Source organism: Ornithorhynchus anatinus, chromosome X5 (genome assembly GCF_004115215.2).
Source record: "Ornithorhynchus anatinus isolate Pmale09 chromosome X5, mOrnAna1.pri.v4, whole genome shotgun sequence".
Taxonomy (NCBI): Eukaryota; Metazoa; Chordata; class Mammalia; order Monotremata; family Ornithorhynchidae; genus Ornithorhynchus; species Ornithorhynchus anatinus.
In genome coordinates this window covers 13874075-13892623 of record NC_041753.1, presented here as the reverse complement: position 1 = coordinate 13892623, position 18549 = coordinate 13874075, and the positions used below count along the sequence as shown (strand labels likewise).

General features: G+C 45.8%; 1 protein-coding gene across 2 annotated transcripts in view; it reads right to left on the bottom strand.

Moving 5' to 3' along the window:
- Positions 1 to 18549, bottom strand: part of PAX5 (paired box 5) — a 251331-nt gene that overhangs the window by 150763 nt on the left and 82019 nt on the right. For both annotated transcript variants that reach the window (XM_029056299.1, XM_029056300.1), the window contains exon 6: positions 15350 to 15525. In XM_029056299.1, coding sequence (XP_028912132.1) covers positions 15350 to 15525 — 176 coding nt within the window. The remainder of the gene's footprint in view (positions 1 to 15349; positions 15526 to 18549) is intronic.

Sequence of the window (18549 nt, the reverse complement as noted above, 5' to 3'; positions counted from 1 at the left end):
GTGTTAAGCGCTTACTACGTGCCAAGCACTGTTCTAAGTGCTGGGATAGATACAAGGTCATCACGTTGTCCCACGTGGGGCTCACAGGTCTTAATCCCCATTTTACAGATGAGGTAACTGAGGCACAGAGAAGTGAAGTGGCTTGCCCAAAGTCACACGGCTGACAAGTGGCGGAGCCGGGATTAGAACCCACCGCCTCTGCCTCCCAAGCCCGTGACCTTTCCACTGAGCCACGCCGCTCCCCATAGGACTTAATCAAACCTCTCAAGCCCGGTGAAAACTTGACAGGGCCAACGGCCTCACGAGAACAGAACGGGACATGACCACAGAGCTGGCCGGACCACAGATGGATGGACTCTCCCAAGTGCTTAGTATAGTATAATAATAATACTTGTTAAGCGCTTACTATGCGCCAAGCACTGTTCTAAGCGCTGGGGGAGATACAGGAAATCAGGTTGTCCCCCGTGGGGCTCACAGTTTTAATCCCCATTTTACAGCTGAGGTAACCGAGGCCCTGAGAAGTGAAGCGACTTGCCCGCAGTCACCCGGCTGACAAGCGGCAGAGCCGGGATTCGAACCCATGACCTCTGACTCCCAAGCCCGGGCTCTTTCCACTGAGCCACGCTGCTTGTAAGCACTCAATAAATATGACTGAATGAATAAATGAATGAATGAATGAAGTCGGCTCTCCAAATTACCGGTTCTACATTCCCCGTGTAACCCCCGCGCACCAAAAGTGACTACGGGCTGCTAGGCTGCTTATATCAACCCCCGGGCCGTAAGACGAAACCAACGAAACATCGCTGCGGGAATCTGTTAGTAAGATTCGCGATTTGGGTGGCCCTCTTCGGGAAATTTCTCTCAACACATATCCAACTGTCACGCAGTCCACCAGGCTGCATCAATCACACCCCGCTACACTGTGTCACGTAACCCACTGTGACTGACGCTACCCAACATGACACGTCACGGCAAGGTACGACCCCCCGGAAATTCAAGAGATAATTCTTCCGCGAACTGTAGGAGGGCTAAATTCACTTTGTCAGGACAGGGGAGGGGGAAAGGGGGCGGAGCTTATCGCCAAATTCGCTCACAAAAGAGCCGGGGTCCCACGTTGGCCTCCCCAAGTGCGAAGACGGGCATTTTTCTGCTATTTGATTCAAGAGAAAGGTTACCGGATATCTTCTATCACGTGAGGAGAAATCACCTAGTGCACACTTCAATAGAAAACACAACTGAATGGGGATTAAACATCAGAATGCCCTGTTACAACAGATACTGTATAAATAATGTTCATTGTACTCTGATGCCGTAATGACCCCAAGTTATTTTTGCGGCTGGCTAGTATCGACCAGAAGTCATTTTGTTCATTTGAAACAATGACGGCTGGAATTATTGACTCACGCTGAGCCGTGATAACATTACTGTGTTATTTCAGATAGCTCTAAAAATAATTGGACCACACATTCTCTCTCAGGCAAGCAGAGCTCCCGAATGAAGCAGCGTGGCGCGGTGGAAAGAGCATGGGCTTTGGAGTCAGGGCTCATGAGTTCGAATCCCAGCTCTGCCACTTGTCAGCTGTGTGACTGTGGGCAAGTCACTTCACTTCTCTGTGCCTCAGTTCCCTCATCTGTAAAATGGGGATTAAGACTGTGAGCCCCACGTGGGACAACCTGCTTCCCCTATGTCTACCCCAGCGCTTAGAACAGTGCTCTGCACATAGTAAGCGCTCAACAAATACCAACATTCAGTGAAGCGGCATTCAAGCCGGGAAGTTTGGTTGGCGAATGATTAAACGGAACAAGCTGGCTCCCAAGTGGGGAGGAGAAGACATATCGGAGAAGTGCGGGAACGGGTGGACGGCAGGCACCGGAGATCACACCTATTGCCCAGAGCACGTCACCGGTCACGGATTCGTAAATAATGTGCGACGACGGTCATCTTTTGGGCGGGCACAAGGTGGCCAAGGGGGCGGGTTCCGCGTTGGACTTTTCGATCACACATGCGCCCCTGGGTGGATTTCACACTGTCAGTGGAATCTTCTTTTAATACCAAGAACAACGATCGTGCGCGTTCGACAGGGGACTGAAAAGGGGACTGACCGATACCCACCTTACATAAATTTGGATTCCCTTTTGAGATTCAAAATAGAACAACAACAACGACACCACCGTTAAGGGCTCGTTATGTGCAAAGCGCTGTGCTAAGCTCTGCAGTGGATACAATCCAGTCAAGCCTCTGTTCCGCACAGGGCTCGTGGTACAGGAGGGAGGAAGAACAGGCTTTTACGCCCTCTTTCACTGATGAGGAAACTGAGGCACAGAGAAGTCAAGTGACTTGCCCAAAGTCACAGAGCAGGCAATTGGCAGAGCTTGCCTTAGAACCCTGGTGTCCTGACTCCCAAACCTGTGTTCTTTCTGCTAGGCCACCGCGCTCCGTCATTCCCAGCCCTCTGGGCTCATGCTCAAATGTAAAAAAGCCGCAGTTCAAATCAGCTCTCGCTTATCAACAACAACATTTATTGAGTGCCTTTTGTTTGCCGGGCACTGTGATCGGCATTTGGGAAAGATAATATATCAGAACCAGTGCAAAAGACCCAAAATAAGAGGGAGGAAAGGTACTTCAATCAATCGATCGTATTTACTGAGGACTTGCTCTATGCGGAGCACTGTACTAAACGCTTGGGAGAGTACAATATAACAGAGTCGGTAGGCACACTCCCTGCCGATAAGAAGCAGCGTGGCTCAGTGGAAAGAGCACGGGCTTAGGAGTCAGAGGTCACGGGTTCTAATCCCAGCTCTGCCACCTGTCAGCTGTGTGACTTTGGGCGAGTCACTTCACTTCTCGGTGCCTCAGTTCCCTCAACTGTAAAATGGGGATTAAGACTGTGCGCCCCACGTGGGACAACCCGATTCCCTTGCATCTTAGAACGGCGCTCGGCACATAGTAAGTGCTTAACAGATACCAACGTTATTATTATTATTATTATTATTATTATAAGAAGCTTACAGCCTAGAGGAGGAGAGGCTTTTAAATAGCAGATATGGAGAGAAAGTGCTGTGGAGCTGAGGAAGGGGTGAATAAAGGGTACAGATCCATGTGCCAGGGCAGAAGGGAGAGAGGACTAGGGGAAATGAGGGCCTAGTTGGGGAAGGTCTCTTGGAGGTGTGGTTTTAATAAGGCTTTGAAGATGGGGAAAGGGATCATCTGTCGGATATGGAGGCGGAGGGAGTTTCAAGCCAAAGGCAGGACACGGGCGAGGGGCCAGTGGCAACATAGAAGAGATAAAGGTACAGTGAGTTAGGTTGGTATTAGGGGAGCAGAGCTTGATTGTAATAGGAAATCAACAAGATAAGATGGGGCAAGGCGATTGAGTGCCTGAAAGCCAATGGTAAGGAGTTTCCTTCAGGATGTGGAGGTGGATGAACGACCACTTTAGGTTCCTGAGGAGTGGAAAAACGTGGCCTGAACTTTTTTTTTTTTTTAGAAAAATGATCTGGGCAGCACAGTGAAGTCTGGACTGGAGTGGGGAGAGACGGGAGGCAGGAAGGTCCGCAAGGAGGCAGGTGCAATAGTCAAGGTGGGGTAGGATAAGGGCTTGGATTCGCTTGGTAGCGGTTTGGATGGAGAGGGAAGGGTGGATTTTAGCTATGCCGTCAAGGGTTTGGCGACAGATTGAATATGTGGGCTGAATGAGAGAGATGAGTCGAGGATAACGCCGAGGTCGTACAACCTCGGACCCTGTCAGAACAGGAAGGGAGTTCCGGAGAAAAGGAACTCCTTGATTCCCCATGATGTAAACGGGGATCATTATCAGTAGTACAGCTATAAGAGAACAAATAATGATAACGGTGGTATTTGTTAAGCACTTACTATGTGCCAGGCACCGTACTGAAAGCCAACGAACTATAGGGTCACAAAAAATGAGCATCTCGGGAAATTTACCAGGACCACAGAACCAGGGCCATGGATCCTCAACCCCACACTTTTATCTCCCTAGAGCCTACGCTTTCCTAGCTCCGTGTGTAAACTTCCCCTCGGACACTTTCTTCCCGGCTTTCAGATCGATCCGAGACGTGGCCGAGCGCTCGGAGCTGGCGAGGGTGTGCGTGTCCCGGCAAGTCAAAAATAAGCCACTTGATGGCCACAGAGGACCCCTGATGGTACAGGGTGAGCTCCTGTCAGAAAAGGTTAAGTGACCCTGCTAATAATAGGAGAATTGGGGTTTTTTAATACCTTTGCCGCTGATCTTCAACTGGCCTCACTGTCTCAGAGGTAGTTCCCTGACAGGGGAGCAAAATGACACTGCTGTCTCCTCAAACAGTCACTGTACCCGCTTTGGTTGGATCCAACGGCATGAGTTCTCGGTGCCAGTGGCATTTCACAGAGCGACCTGCTCTGTGCCAAGGAGGAAGAATTCCAAGCTCTGCTGCCCACAACCATCAAGCATCTCCCTGCCTCTACCCACAAATTCCTATCCGGTCCCACCTTCCCAACAACGCTAAAATCCGCCCTTTCCTCTCCATCCAAACTGCTCCTACCTTAACACGATCACTCACCCTATCCCGCCTGGATTTCTGCATCAGCCTCCTTGCTGACCTCCCGGCCTCCTTCCTCTCCCCACTCCAGTCTGCGCCCAGGTCATTTTACTTCAAAAACCTTCAGGACCTATCACCCCACTCCTCAAAAAACTCCAAACAAGAACTCCTCACCATTGGCTTTAAAGCACTCCGCCACCTTGCCCTCTCCTACCTCACCTCCCTTCTCTCCTTCTACAACCCAGCCCGCACACTTCACTCCTCTAGCGCTAACCGTGCCTCACCGTGCCTCAATCTCACCTGTCTCGCCGCCGACACATCCTGCCTCTGGCCTAGAACGCCCTCCCCCCTCAAATCCGAAAGACGATTACTCTCCTCCCTTCGAAGGCTTATTGATGGCACATCTCCTCCAAGTGGCCTTCCCACACTAAGCCCCCCTTTTCCTCATCTCCCACTCCCTTCTGCGTCACCCTGCCTTGCTCCCTTTGCCCCCCCCCCCCCCCCCCGGCCCCACAGCACTTTTGTACGTATCTGTAATCTTACTTATTTGTATTGATGTCTGTCTCTCCCTGTCTAGACTGTAAGCTTGGTGTGGGCGGGGAAGGTGACCGCTTACTGTTGTACGGAACTCTCCCAGGCGCTTAGCACAATGCTCTGTACACAGCGAGCGATCGATTAAATATGATCGAATGAATGAATACAGGGATAAAAGGGTTTCCGCATGTCCCAACCCCTGAAGCAGGATTCCTGAGAGGCAGGGATGGGGCGGCGGGGGGAAAGATCCCCCCAAACCATCCCCAGTAGGAAATGCTAGGAGAGGGGTGTGGGACTAGACCTCAGTTCCTAGATTTTTAATGTTACTTAACTCCTGAATCACCCTGGAGGTTTTAAGCGGTAGAAAGTGATATAGGTCAGAGACAAAGTAACCACTGGAAAATCCAGAAACTCTGAGTTCTAATCATAGCCTCGGTTCCTAAGGCAGCCATCCAAGAACTGCTCCAGGGAAGGTCTCCAAACCCCAGTTAGGGGCAGGGGACCAAAAGTCCTTCCTCCACAATAGAGCCCTAAAATGTCTTGCGTCAGATTGAGCCACAGAAAGCTGGTGGCTAGGCGTGGGCTAACCTAGATTCACCCAGCTGTCCTGATCCAGCGCTTAGAACAGTGCTTGGCACATAGTAAGCGCTTAACAAATACCATAATTATTATTATTTGGGGGCTTCTCTAAACAGGGATGGGGAGGCAGCGACTTCTAACAACTATCTAAATCCAACCGTCCCCGGGGAGCCCGATGAGAAATGAGGCTAGGCTCTGCCAGGGCTTCAGGCTGGAGAGGGGTTCACAGCCCTTGGATTTAGTTTGAGCTGGGCCCCAGGATTTTAGCTCATACAGTTAGTCAGAACCGACCTCCAGAATGGAACACTGCAACTCTAAACCCTCTCATGCCTCCACGTGGCACAATGTGATGTGTCAAGTGCCCGCCATGTCATCGATTGGTCACGCAGCCCCTGCCAAATGAGATCTCTCCGTACTCTTCCAAGAATCACTTGATAGGCTGCAAATATTTTCTATTATTTGAATTTCTAGAAGGGTGGAAAAGGTAACGTCTCCTTCCTTCCAGAAAAGAAACGTACAAGCAGAGACGGGTCGAGGAACGGGAAGGAAGAGGGGAAGAGAAAATCTGCCGGAAAAAAAAGGGTTCCCTAATTTTAAGTAATGCCCCACGAATATTTTCCGCAGTGATACCCCCGACTGTCCAGCTCAAACTTCTGCCCCCCCCCCCCCCACCCCGTTTTTGCTCTGCCTTCATCCTGCCTCCCAATCCACCATCTATCCAGTGAATAAGGAAAGGAAGGAATTTGTCTCTACCATTTAATGGAAGGAGCAAAGCCTCCTCCCTCCCCTCAGAATGCTCAACCACTATTTCTGACTTTCCTGAGCATCGAAGACCAACGTATTCTCTCTTCGCTACTGTGCAGGACTGCTTCGGAGGACTTCCTTGGACCATCCACTTCCTACCGTGGCGCTGATATCCACAAGGGCATAACATCCTCCCCCAGAGGAAACGGCCCTGAACGAAAGAGAATTCTTTTTAAAGAAGGAGATATTTTGCCCCCTGATAAACAGCATGACGAGGCACCAGAAATGATCACTTCACTATCTTTCACGTTCTCAAAAAGCAAACTAGATTCCTCCGTAGGCAGAGACCGAGCAAGAGCTGTTTCCGTTCAAGAAGGGTGCTCAGAAACTCGGCGGGAGGCAGCGCCGTGCAGACAGCCCAGCGCGGCGAGGATACTGTAACAAGGGATAAATCAGAGGCCACAATGCTGGAATTTGGCAAGCTGCAAGGCTAAAATCGCCTCAAGAACACCACAAACTTTGGAATAAATTAGCTTCCCGAACCGTGGGAGGCATTGCTTTAAGAGAGAAAAAGAGAAGGAAGAAGGGAAGCCTTCTCACAGTTTAACCTCCCATGACCTTTGAACTTCAAGGGAGGTCACATGCATGTCACCATTCCCAGCTGTCTTTCTGTCTCCCTGCCCAATTGCAGGCCCTTAGCCCTTTCCATTTTGTGGTGGTATTGATCTGTTGGCAGCAATGGGCTGGATAATTAGCCAGGAATTAGGGTTTCTATTACAGCCAGGAGGCTGCCCCAGCTGATTTATCACCTGAATAATTTACTGTGATTGAAAGGAAATTAAAATGAACTCCATTTGACAACTGTGCGCTTTTATGGGCTTTAGTGAAGACTCAAAAGCCAAATTAATAGCCTGGTGTTGTTTAATAGTCTACTGAGAGTAAATATGGGAAGGTTTTCCCTCTGATGTGCTTTCTTGTACTGGATTTAGGAGGCTTTTTTGCTCCCACCAATAAAGCTACAGACAGAATCCAAATGTAGTCTTACTGAAATAGATACAGCTGTTTAAATAAAAAAAAAAATTATGAATACCTCTAGGGTTCTTTCCTGCTCTCCCTCCCCTTTTTATACATGGGAAAAGGGAATTACTTTCCTTCATAATTTTTCTAAGGAAGTGTTTAATTTTCCTGAGAATATATAACTAATTCCGCCTGCCTGTAAAATGTTAAACTGTGGCCTATTACATTATTTAACTTTTCTTACAAGAATATAATGATACACATCTCAATAAAGCATTTCTTAGGAGCAAAAGCAATGAGGTGTAATAATGATATTATAAAGACAATGAAGGTGTACCAGCAAATATTAACCCTAATTTTTGTGAGTACTTGTTCCAGACAAGGCTCTGTATATATTCTTTAGATTAGAACGGTTTGGGGGCTAAAGACTGGAGCTACATTAAGTTGCTTCACTCAGAGCTGTGAATTCTGTATATCTCTTAAAAACTACAGGGCAGCTTAGTAGCCTGCAAATAAATACCATCGCTGAACATTTATCTTTCATGATTCAGTGGAATTAACTGATAGTCAAACTTAGGGACCTCAAGGAATTTGTACCCTTGAATAATTTTTCCCCTTCAAATAATACAGCAGCATCACAAAGGCCATCATTTGTCAAAAGTTATTGCCTAGCAGGAAACAAGGGTATGTTGTTCATAGTCCAGTGACCATGTGCACACAGTGAACGGCTCCTCCTCACCTTTCATCTCTCCTAATTATCGCACTTTACAAGAAGGTGAATCCGATTAGCTGAAAAGCCCTGAGTCAGTCATTATCCTGTTTGGAGTGCTCCCCCTCCAACCCGGATCAGAGGCTAGAAGGCAGATTGGACCATTCTGTGAGGCCATTTTCAACCGAGTTATCCTGAAGGACAATTGCAGTGGTCTCTAGTAAATGTTGCCTGTACAAAATGCAGCTTACAGTGTATGCATCTATATATGTGCTGTATGAATTTTATCCACTTGTAGGGTCATCTTCAAAAATGACAGACAGCAAATATATATATATATATATATATATACACATATATATTTTAGTTCATATATACTATATGAATTTTATCCATGTATAGGGTCACCTTCAAAAATGAAAAACATAGATGTGTGTGTATATGTATATATATATATATATATATATATATATATAGTCTGTATGAGTTTATGTGTACACTGTAAAAATGTTATCCACTTGTAGGGTCATCTTCACTATATTCAAAATAGCCGTCCTTCAATTTTGAAGATGACCCTACAAGTGGGTAAAATTCATTTCCAATATGTCTACTGATTCAGTTTTGATTACCTCTTGTCAGAGACCAACCAAGCCTCTAAACCCCTTTCCAGTAAGGAATCATCCTCCTTAGTATTGATTTTTATGAGAGTCAGATGATAACAATGAAGAGCTCCTCAATCAGGTGCAGCACACCCAGTTACTTCCTACTTAAATCAAAGTCTCTAATACAAGAATACTTCTCCTCAATGAAAACCCTTAACACACATAACAACAACCGATCCGTGGGTTCCTCACTGTCCTGTCCCTATTACTCTCACTTATCCTATTAGATTCCTTCTTCCTGGATATCACAGATCCAGATGGCTGCCCCCCCACCCCCCTCCGCAACACACACCCCACTCCCCTACACCCCCTTCTTCTGAAGGTTTGGTTAGAGACCTCGAGTCCCCTAATTCTCCAAGATTTATAGCCTATTCCTTAACCTGGACAACCAACCTTCTTTTCTCTGAATGTCTCGCCTACATCCCTCCAGATTCTCTCTCTCTCTAAGAGGAGTGGTCCCATTAAAACCTTCCAGGTTAGCGTATGCATTTCTTAGCCTATCCACCATGAAACTAAACGTCTTTACCTCCCCAGTATTGTCTTTTTCCTGCCTTCATCTGTAATTCAAGTTTGTGGTTCTGAGGTCTTGCTGTGAGTGAAGAACCCCAAGTTTCCACAATTTTCTACCGACAGCTGGAAGCTTATTTTACTTGTAGAGTGCAAGTAAAAAAAAAAAAAAAAAAAAACCAAACACTATATCTTCCGTAAGATTTCGTTCTTTCTTCCTCTCTCTCTCTTTCTGTTTTCCACCTTCTCTCATTATGACATAATATGCACGCGTAAAAATGTGTCTATATATCTATATACATACATGTACACACACATATATATTTTCTGCTTACGGCTGGTTCTTTCCTGCTACTTACCACAAGTGGTTTTCTTTATAGGCTGTGACCTACACTGCGTTATATTTGCTCACATCAAGCTATGCCTCATTGGCCATGTCTGTACAAGCCAGGTATAGTTTTTGAAAGGAAGTTTTGGGTAGAAAAATTCCCCTCTTTGCCCTCATCAGCACCAAGCAAATGCAATTAAGTACCAAACAAACATTAGTAGGATTTGCTTGCTATTTTTGGAGCCGCATAGTAATAGTCTCATCTCAGCCTATCAGAACGCTCATATCAGAACCCACGTCCATCGAAACATTTCCAGGTTCCCGTTCGACCCCTCTCAGGTAGTTTCGGGGCACACTCCATAGTTTTGGCGGGATGGGAAAATGAAGAGAAGGTGATGGAGACACATCGGTACCACCTACCTGCAGCTGACAATCAAGAGGACTCCCGGGCCAATCGGGAAGAACCGACAGAGATTCACAGTCGCGGAAACAATACTGCACCAGATCACGCTAACATTTTGGAGTTCCGCTGTGCTGAACTGTGATAAAAGGTTTCAAACTCTTCAGCTAATATCTAAGATATCTCTGAAATCTGCATAGATGCTGTGAAATTGTGTCAACTTGCCGTTGGGTTAACCCTACTTGCATCCAGCTATTACGTGACATTTTCGAGCACTACCTAAAATCAAGCAGGCACTAAAACTTACCTTCGGCTCTGCTCTCCTTTATCCAAAGAGGATCCCTTACACGCACGCTACCCCACTGTGCGGGAACTCCTTTGTGAATTACACATAACTGCAATTTGGCTCTCAAGTGTTTAACACTGATAAACTTTAGACAGGAAGTTAGAAATGGCCTTGTAGTGCTGTAAAATTCAACTTGAGCCACATGGGTTATTTTCAGGGTAACAGGATAGGAGTCGGTGTCAGTCTCAAGGCACGGGGCTAGGTGTGCTTTGGATTTCTGACACAAATATAATATTTAGATACAGGGCCATTCTTAGGGGCTGCACTCCACCGTTTGCAGGGATGCATTAAGCTACCTCCCAACTCACTTCTTCCATTCTTCCAACTGCAGAGAAACAAAGGTTCTTCCTATCACCTTCCATGGCAGTGTCCCCCCTCCCCGGTTCTCCCTGCAGCTGTTTTTCCCTTTTCCCTCTTTCTCATCTCCCAAGGAGGCTCTCCCTCTCTCATTCCCTCAACAGGCACGTCCTCCTTCCCTCCTAGTCTTCTGTACTAAATTTGCTGCATGGGGGAGATTCCTTTGTCCCCGCTCTGTCCCACAGAGTTTCTTCATTTCCATTTCCCAGCCCCCTAAGCTGTATAAATCTATCAACCATCTCTAGCACTCGTGAACATATTTATACCCATCCTCAGTACACATAAGCACGCACATACACACAGGCACACACATATTTACTTATTTGTTTAGACTAGTCTAGTTGTAAATATTCTCTCTCTCTCCCTCATTAGAGTGTGATCCCTGTCAGCAGGGAATGTGTTGCTTCTTTATTCTGTACTTCCCAAGCTCCAAGTACAGTGCATCGCATCAAGTGGACGCTCAAATACTGATACTCGTCTACTAAATAGCTCACTGTGTCCTCTTGGGCAGATAGGTGGTGGGCAGGGAGAAAGGGCTTTGATTTATCCTGCAAAAACATAGTAAGTACTCAACAAATACCATAAATACGTGGCTACAACTTTGGCCATATATAAGAGTAGAGATAAAACCATACATCTAGAAGACCAAGAGGCAGGTATTGCAAGTACCAAATGGCTCAACATGGCAAAGGAGAATGTTTATTAGCTCACGGAGTGGAAAGGAGTGTAGGCCTTGCATGGGCCTTCTCAGCCACCCACATGCCTAGGCTATCACTATCAATATCATCTTCACTCTCTCCTTATGTATATACCTATTCCGCCACTCGTCTGCTGTGTGACCGTGGGCAAGTCGCTTCCCTTCTCTGTGCCTCGGTTCCATCATCTGTAAAATGGGGATTGAAACTGTGAGCCCATCATGGGACTGGGGCTAGGTCCAACTCAATTTGCTTTTATCCACCCCAGCACTTAGTATGGTGTCTGGCACAGAGTAAGCATTGAACAAATATCATCATCATTATTATTACCTACGTACCTATATTTATACATATATATATATATAAACACCTACTGTCAATAATGTTTTAAATGATATTGACCGAGACAGGAGATATCACAACTGCATTCCCTCGTCTTCCGATCTGATTTCCACCACCACCATAAACACGTGTGTGGTATACACACACACACAAACCGAAAAACCTACACCCATTATGTCAGTCTACCTGGATGGCTACTTCCATTCAACCACTGCAGCTGCACTAGGCTTTTGGCTTTTAGGCTGTCCGTCTTGAATCCCCGAAGACCTCTTTAATTCTTACAATACCCAGACAGAATGTGGGGTATTTATTTCTGGGAATTGGAAAATGGCTGGGCTTCCTTCTTTAGCCCTGGAGCTGCAAATTAGTTCACATACATTCAGTAACAACTGTTTATCCCTGGACTATACATTTCACTTGATGGCTTCAAATTTCCACCCCTGCTCTCATTTGCCAAGATGCAGGGCCTGGAGGTCAAAGCAAGTTATTCAAAGCTTCTGGAATATAACTTTCGATCCATTTCCTGACCTTAAACCTTGGGAAAACTCTGTGGCAAATAACTCAAATCCAAGATGGAATCCTTTTTGACTGAAATTATGACCATCCATTGACAAAGTACATTTCTTTCATTCATCCATTCAATCGTATTTATCGAGCGCTTACTGCGTGCAGAGCACTGGACTAAGCGCTTGGAATGGACAATTCGGCAACAGATAGAGACAATCCCTGCCCGACGACAGGCTCACAGTCTAAAAGTCCATTATGTTTGCACTGAGCATACACATAAAAACTGAATTATAGCGGATACTTTTGACCGTCTATCTCCCCTTCTGTTTCTATGAATCACTAACCTTGTAGGAGAAATTCAAAATAACTTCAAGCCCCTAGTACAGTACACTGCACCATATGGGTGCTCAATAAATGTTACTACCAGTACTACTAAAAACTTTGCCAAACATTTCAAACCAGCAAAGTCTTCCTCCATTAGTTATTATTTATTTATTCTTATTCCTTATTTACCCAACTAAGCCCTTTTTCCCCAACTCCCTCTCCCTTCTGTATCACCTATGCATTTGGACCTTTACCCTTTAAACAACTGACATTCACCCTGCCTTCAGGCCACAGCACTTACGTACAGAGCGAGAATTTTATAGTAATGATTGTCTCCCCCTCTAGACCGTAAGCTCTTTGTGGGCAGTGAACACGCCTCCCAAGCTCTTAGTACAGCGCTCTGCACACAGCAAGCCCAATGATCGATAACGTTTTGGGAGAGGCACTGAGGAAAAAAGAACACACGCAGCTATCTCCGTAGGGAGAGTTTAAGCGGACAGGACAAACTTTAAAAAAAAAAAATGTCAACTTGGCCAGCGTGCTAGGACTGAAACCTCTGCTGTCAGTATATTATTACTATCAAATGCCATCGAGTCATTTCTGATTCATAGCAACTCTATGGATCTATTTTCTCCAGAATTTCCTATCTTCTGCCATAATCCGTAACCTTGCTAACGTTTCTTCTGTTGCCGTACTTATGGTTTCTCTCCGTCTAGCTGCTGGGCTGCCTCTTCCACTATTTCCCAGGACTTTTCCTAGCATTAGTGCCTTCTCCAGAGAATCAGTCCTCCGATGATGTGCCCAAAATACTCTGAGTCATTTGGTCTTCCAAAGACCACTCTGGCTTAATTTGCTCCAAAACACATTCGTTCATTTTTCAGGCTCTATTTTAATGACAGTGGCGGTCACTTTTTGGGCTGACTTTCCTATTGAGCATGGGAGCAAAGTAGCCTCTGCTCAGAGTACCCTTCTTACCCTATGTCTTTAATACTTTGTGCCCTTCTTCCTTAGATTTCCCTACCTAGCTGGCTATGGGGTTGAAAATATAATTTTTCCCCTCTGCCGATAACGCGCGTCCTTGCCCTCTCGCCTTCTGGGTCTGCACGCTATCTCCCCTCTTCGATATCAGTTTTAGAATCCAGGCACCCTGTTCGACAGCTTTTTGCTCTAAGTGGTCACTGGCATTCCAAAATTAGCCCTGGAGAGGAAGGCGTGTGCGGGCCATGGGGTCAGCATGCAAGAGGGAGGGGACACAAGATGCCACCGGGGGACAAAATGACACGCTCCCCCCATATCCACAGGGCTGGGGGGGGGGGGGGTGTAAAGACTCCTCACTCCTCAAGCTTGACTTGGGCTGGATTTAAGTCCCAGATAGCCCAACTCCGGCTCTGAGAAACTCCGGAATTTCAAACCAGGCAAAACCAGACCACATGGATTAATCAATCACCTGATCGCCAGTCACTCCTGCTCATTCTCAAAGCGTCACGGTGGAGGCCGCAACAATTCAAGCCGTCGTTTCCCTAACTGCCGTGGACCCGTCCTTTCCTACTTCTTACACGGCCTTACGACGTGAATTTCGGTGAAAAAACTCCATTTCAACGTGGGTCACCGTCTTGTCCTTTCTACTGCACTAAAGGAGAAGGGCTGACAACCCGAGGGTCGACGGGAGGTCGTTTTCCGTCTGACTTCAGCTTCACTACAGAGGTGGGTGTTATACAAGACTCCCCAAGTTGCCACCAATGATAATGAGGAAATAATCACCACCTAGTGGTGCAGAACTGCATTCTACTCCCTGTCTTCTACACGGGCTTGCTTCCCTTTCACCTACGAGACAATAATCCTGTATCCGCATTTCAGCAGCAAGACAAGGCTGTTATTATCTGTGCATTTGCCACATTTGACTTCCCCCGTTGTTCCTCTCGGCAAACAGCTTTGCTAGACTACGGTCTGGAAACACAGACTGTGACAACTGCTACCCAACCCCAAACTTGGATCTGTGTGCTGGCTTTGAACGGCAAAACACAAAAAAGAAAAGCGTGGCACTGTCAAAGTCCTATGAACCTTCTAATGGTTCGTGTAGCCGCTGCAGTGACATTTAATGCAAAGACTCTTGAACTGTGAACCGGAAGAACTGGGTTCTGTTACTACCTCGATCTCAGGCGAGTCATTCAAACGCTTAGGGTCTCAGTATTCACATCCGAAAAATGGGTCGGGCCGTCCTTGCTAACGTCCTTGCTAGACATCTCACAGAAATACCGAGCCTCATCCTTCGGCTTCTCCTGCCTGCGGTAGGGCTTAGCGTGGGAGGGGGTGAAAGGGGATCATACCCTATCAACTTGACTCCTCACTACAAAAATCTGGCAAAAGGGTACAGTACTGAAGCTGACATGGACAGGTCGATTCCTTCATCATGCAGAGGACAGCGGAGGCTCCTCACCGAGCAAAAATCCAAGAAATACAAGAATCGTCCAATCAGAGACACTAAGAGAGCAGGAGGAGAAAGAAAAGGCCCTGAGTCACGAGACCTTCCTTCTGAACACGTGGATTGAGAGAGCACATCCCAACCACTCACCCTTACTGCTTTTGGTAGCGTGGTTTCCTTAAGGAATTAAACACCTTCAATAGACCTCTTCCCCACGGTCTGCTGATTAGGATTTGCCAAGTAAGAACTTGACAAACCCCAGCCAAAGTGTTTAGGTGGGGAAATCAAATAAAACTACTTTGATAGGTTTAAAATGGTGCAAGAGCTTAAAATAGTACCTGTTCTGGTTTGATGGGCTCAGCGGTTGTGAAAATATCGGAATAATGTTGTCTCTCAAAGACTCGATCCAATACTTCTAGTTGCTGCTGAGTGAAAAGGTCCCCCCGCATCTGTTTCCGAAGGAAATCTCTTCCCGGCAGGGAATGGCCATTTGGTACTGGAGATTCCTGAATACCTAAGAAGGGAGAGTAAAACAAAAATAAGATTAAATAGACGCTACGGCTACCAAGCAGACATTTCTTAAAGTACCCAGGGAAAGGAATCCTTATTCAAGGATTTGAACATGAGAAAATGTTGAACATGAGAAAGTTCATTTTGGGGGGCCTCCAAAATTTGAATTTTGCCATTTCGAAGGCAAAAAGGAAAAAGTCAACGCTACTGGGAGCTTTCTGTGTGCAGGGCACCGTACAACAGCTTGGGAGAGAACAATACGATCGAGTTGGTTAACGTCCTGCCTCTGGCCTGGAACGCCCTCCCTCCTCAAATCTGACAGAAAATCACTCTCCCCGCTTCAAAGACTTATTGAAGGCACATCACCTCCAAGAGGCCTTCCCAGTCTAAGCCCTCCTTTCCTCTTCCCCCACTCCCTTCTGCATAATCCTGACTTGCTCCCTTTATTCATCCCCCACCCCCAGCCCCACTACACTTAGGTACGTATCTGTAATTTATTTATTTATATCAGTGTCTGTCTCCCCCTCGAAACTGCAAGCTCTGTGTGGGCAGGGAATGTGCCTGCTTACTGTTGCACTGTACTCTCCCAAGCATTTAGTACAGTTCTCTGCACACAGTAAGCACTCAATAAATACGATGGAATGAATGAATGAAGTTGGTAGACATGATCCCTGCCCTCAGGAACTTACAATCTATGTCTTGTTTCTCTGTAATTTCTCATCTAGTGAAGTGGAATAAGAACATGGGAATAACATCAGAGGCCAGACGGCTGGTAATATGACAAACCCACCGTTTTATAAGTGCAATTGATTGCCTGGGCCACATTTGGGCTTGCACATAAAGTGGATATCAATCAATTCAATCTGCATGCACAGATGAGGATTACTGCATGTGCAATTTTGCAGGACAGGCTTAACCAATGGTCATTTAGCCCCTTGTGTGAATTTCATCACTGTGAATTCACCCAGGCAAATATTCAATTCAAATAGTCCTTTGCCAGACCCCTATTGGCAGATCCTACTTGTAAGTGCTTTCTGACTTCCTAAACCTTGAGGATTTAAGTGCAGCCCCTGCAGTTCAGCTGGCATGAAACAAAATTGAAAACACCCAATTGTTCCCATCCTAGCAGTCATTCGTATCAGTAACAAATTCACTCCCGATATTTATCCGTATACAGCAATCGCCCCGATGTTTAGGTGACTCTCAATGTTTTTCCTGAATTTAGGGATCTACTACTTGTGAAGTTTCCGTTCAAGTCACCTTGCCACATTATTGATATTTACATTTCTAACTGTTTATTGGGCTTGTTATTAAGAGTGATCGAATGCTTATGGCCCGAAGATCAAGATAGGTTTTCTAGACCATTTCACGATCCCCTTCACCGGACGGTTGCAACGGACATCCGCGTGGCCGCTAAGAGCGAGTTGAAAATTGAGGGCTGGCTTTAAAGACGACAAACTGGAGAGAGCAAATAAGCCACAAATCAAAACATTTCCTGTTCCTGGATCATCACCCTTCTGTACTTCAGCTGTGGATCTTTAGGGAAGCTTATGGATGTGCAGAGCATTTGCAGACTCATTTTAACTCTTTGGTAATGAAATATATCCCAACGGTCTGCAGCAAGTACTGTACTACGCCTTTTACGTAAGCAGGTGCCAGAGAATATGTGGCTGAGTTTTAGAAACAAGAACTAGGGAATCCTCCCTCCATTAACAACCAGTTTGGGTCTTCAGAACTTTGTTAAGATTATCGGATCTTTATTTGAATTGGAGAATGTTATTTCCTCATTGTGTATTTGCTGGCTTCATACAGAGCACCTGCAACAAAGCAAGATCACTGGTTCAGCCACCCGGGCCCCATGCTTAAAAGAGGATCGATAAAATACATTTTTCAGGCTTTGAAGTATTTTTAAGTGCTAGTGCCAATAACGTGAAAAATACCAAACTAACATTTTTTTTCCTAGCTATGTAAAGAATCAATCAATATCACAAAAGATTACTTTGTATCTTTCTCGTGAGGGGCTCCTGCAGAAGCCAGTGAAAACATTACATTGGACCGTCTTTATACAGACTCTTTTCTTTAAAGAGCACATATTACTATCTGAAATACAAGGGGAAATCTTCTTCTAGAAAAGGAATTCAGAATTTATAATTTGAATGATATGTTTAAATAGATGTAAAGACATGTGTAAGCATACAAAGGTAGAGAAAGGGACCATGTGTCTTTAAATCTTTTTTCTATTCCAAATCAAATGATATGTAATAGACCTAGTGCTGGGATTAGTCAACCATGGCTTATAAAATTAAAATTCTGGTAGCTAGCTGTACGGTAGCAAAAGGCCAGGGAGCCCCTGTCTACAGAGCAGAGAAATGCTGGCCTTAAATTTCAGGTTAAACCAATGTTAGTCACAATCTGGCTTTGAAGCTAAAGCTTTACATGATTTTGTCTAAAGTCGGGAGAGAAGAGAGGAAAGAGGATTGATTCAATTTTTTGTCAAAAGAAATCATTATCTTGCATGTCTTAAAAGACCATAAGCCCATTCAGTTTTATTTAAATACTCTACAGCAGATTGAGTTTTTGCCATTTTCTCGTTTGGGTTTTAGACAAATGCTTTTCAGGCACAGTAGAATATCATTCATCTTTACTTCTACAAACGCTACCCCAAAGAATCTTCACTAGAATCTGGGACTAGCATCTGACATCCAAGTCCCCACGAGGCAAGTGCATTTCTTAAGAAGATACATCCACCTCCAAACTAAATCTGCATGGGGCAAAACAAACTTCCTAAGTAAAACCAACATCTGTTAGCATAATAATGGAGACAGGGGAAAGGCTTAGAGGTGAGATTTATCAACCCAACCACCTTCAAGTCCCAACCCAAATATCTGGCTCTCCGTCCCCCGATCTTGCGTCTCCAATGTGCTACCACCCTGGGAAGTCCCCGGAGTTTAGGGGGACTACTGCTGCTTTGGTGAGGAGATCAGCACATAGCTGCCGGCACTTCCCCAGGCGTTATCTGTGAGCCAAC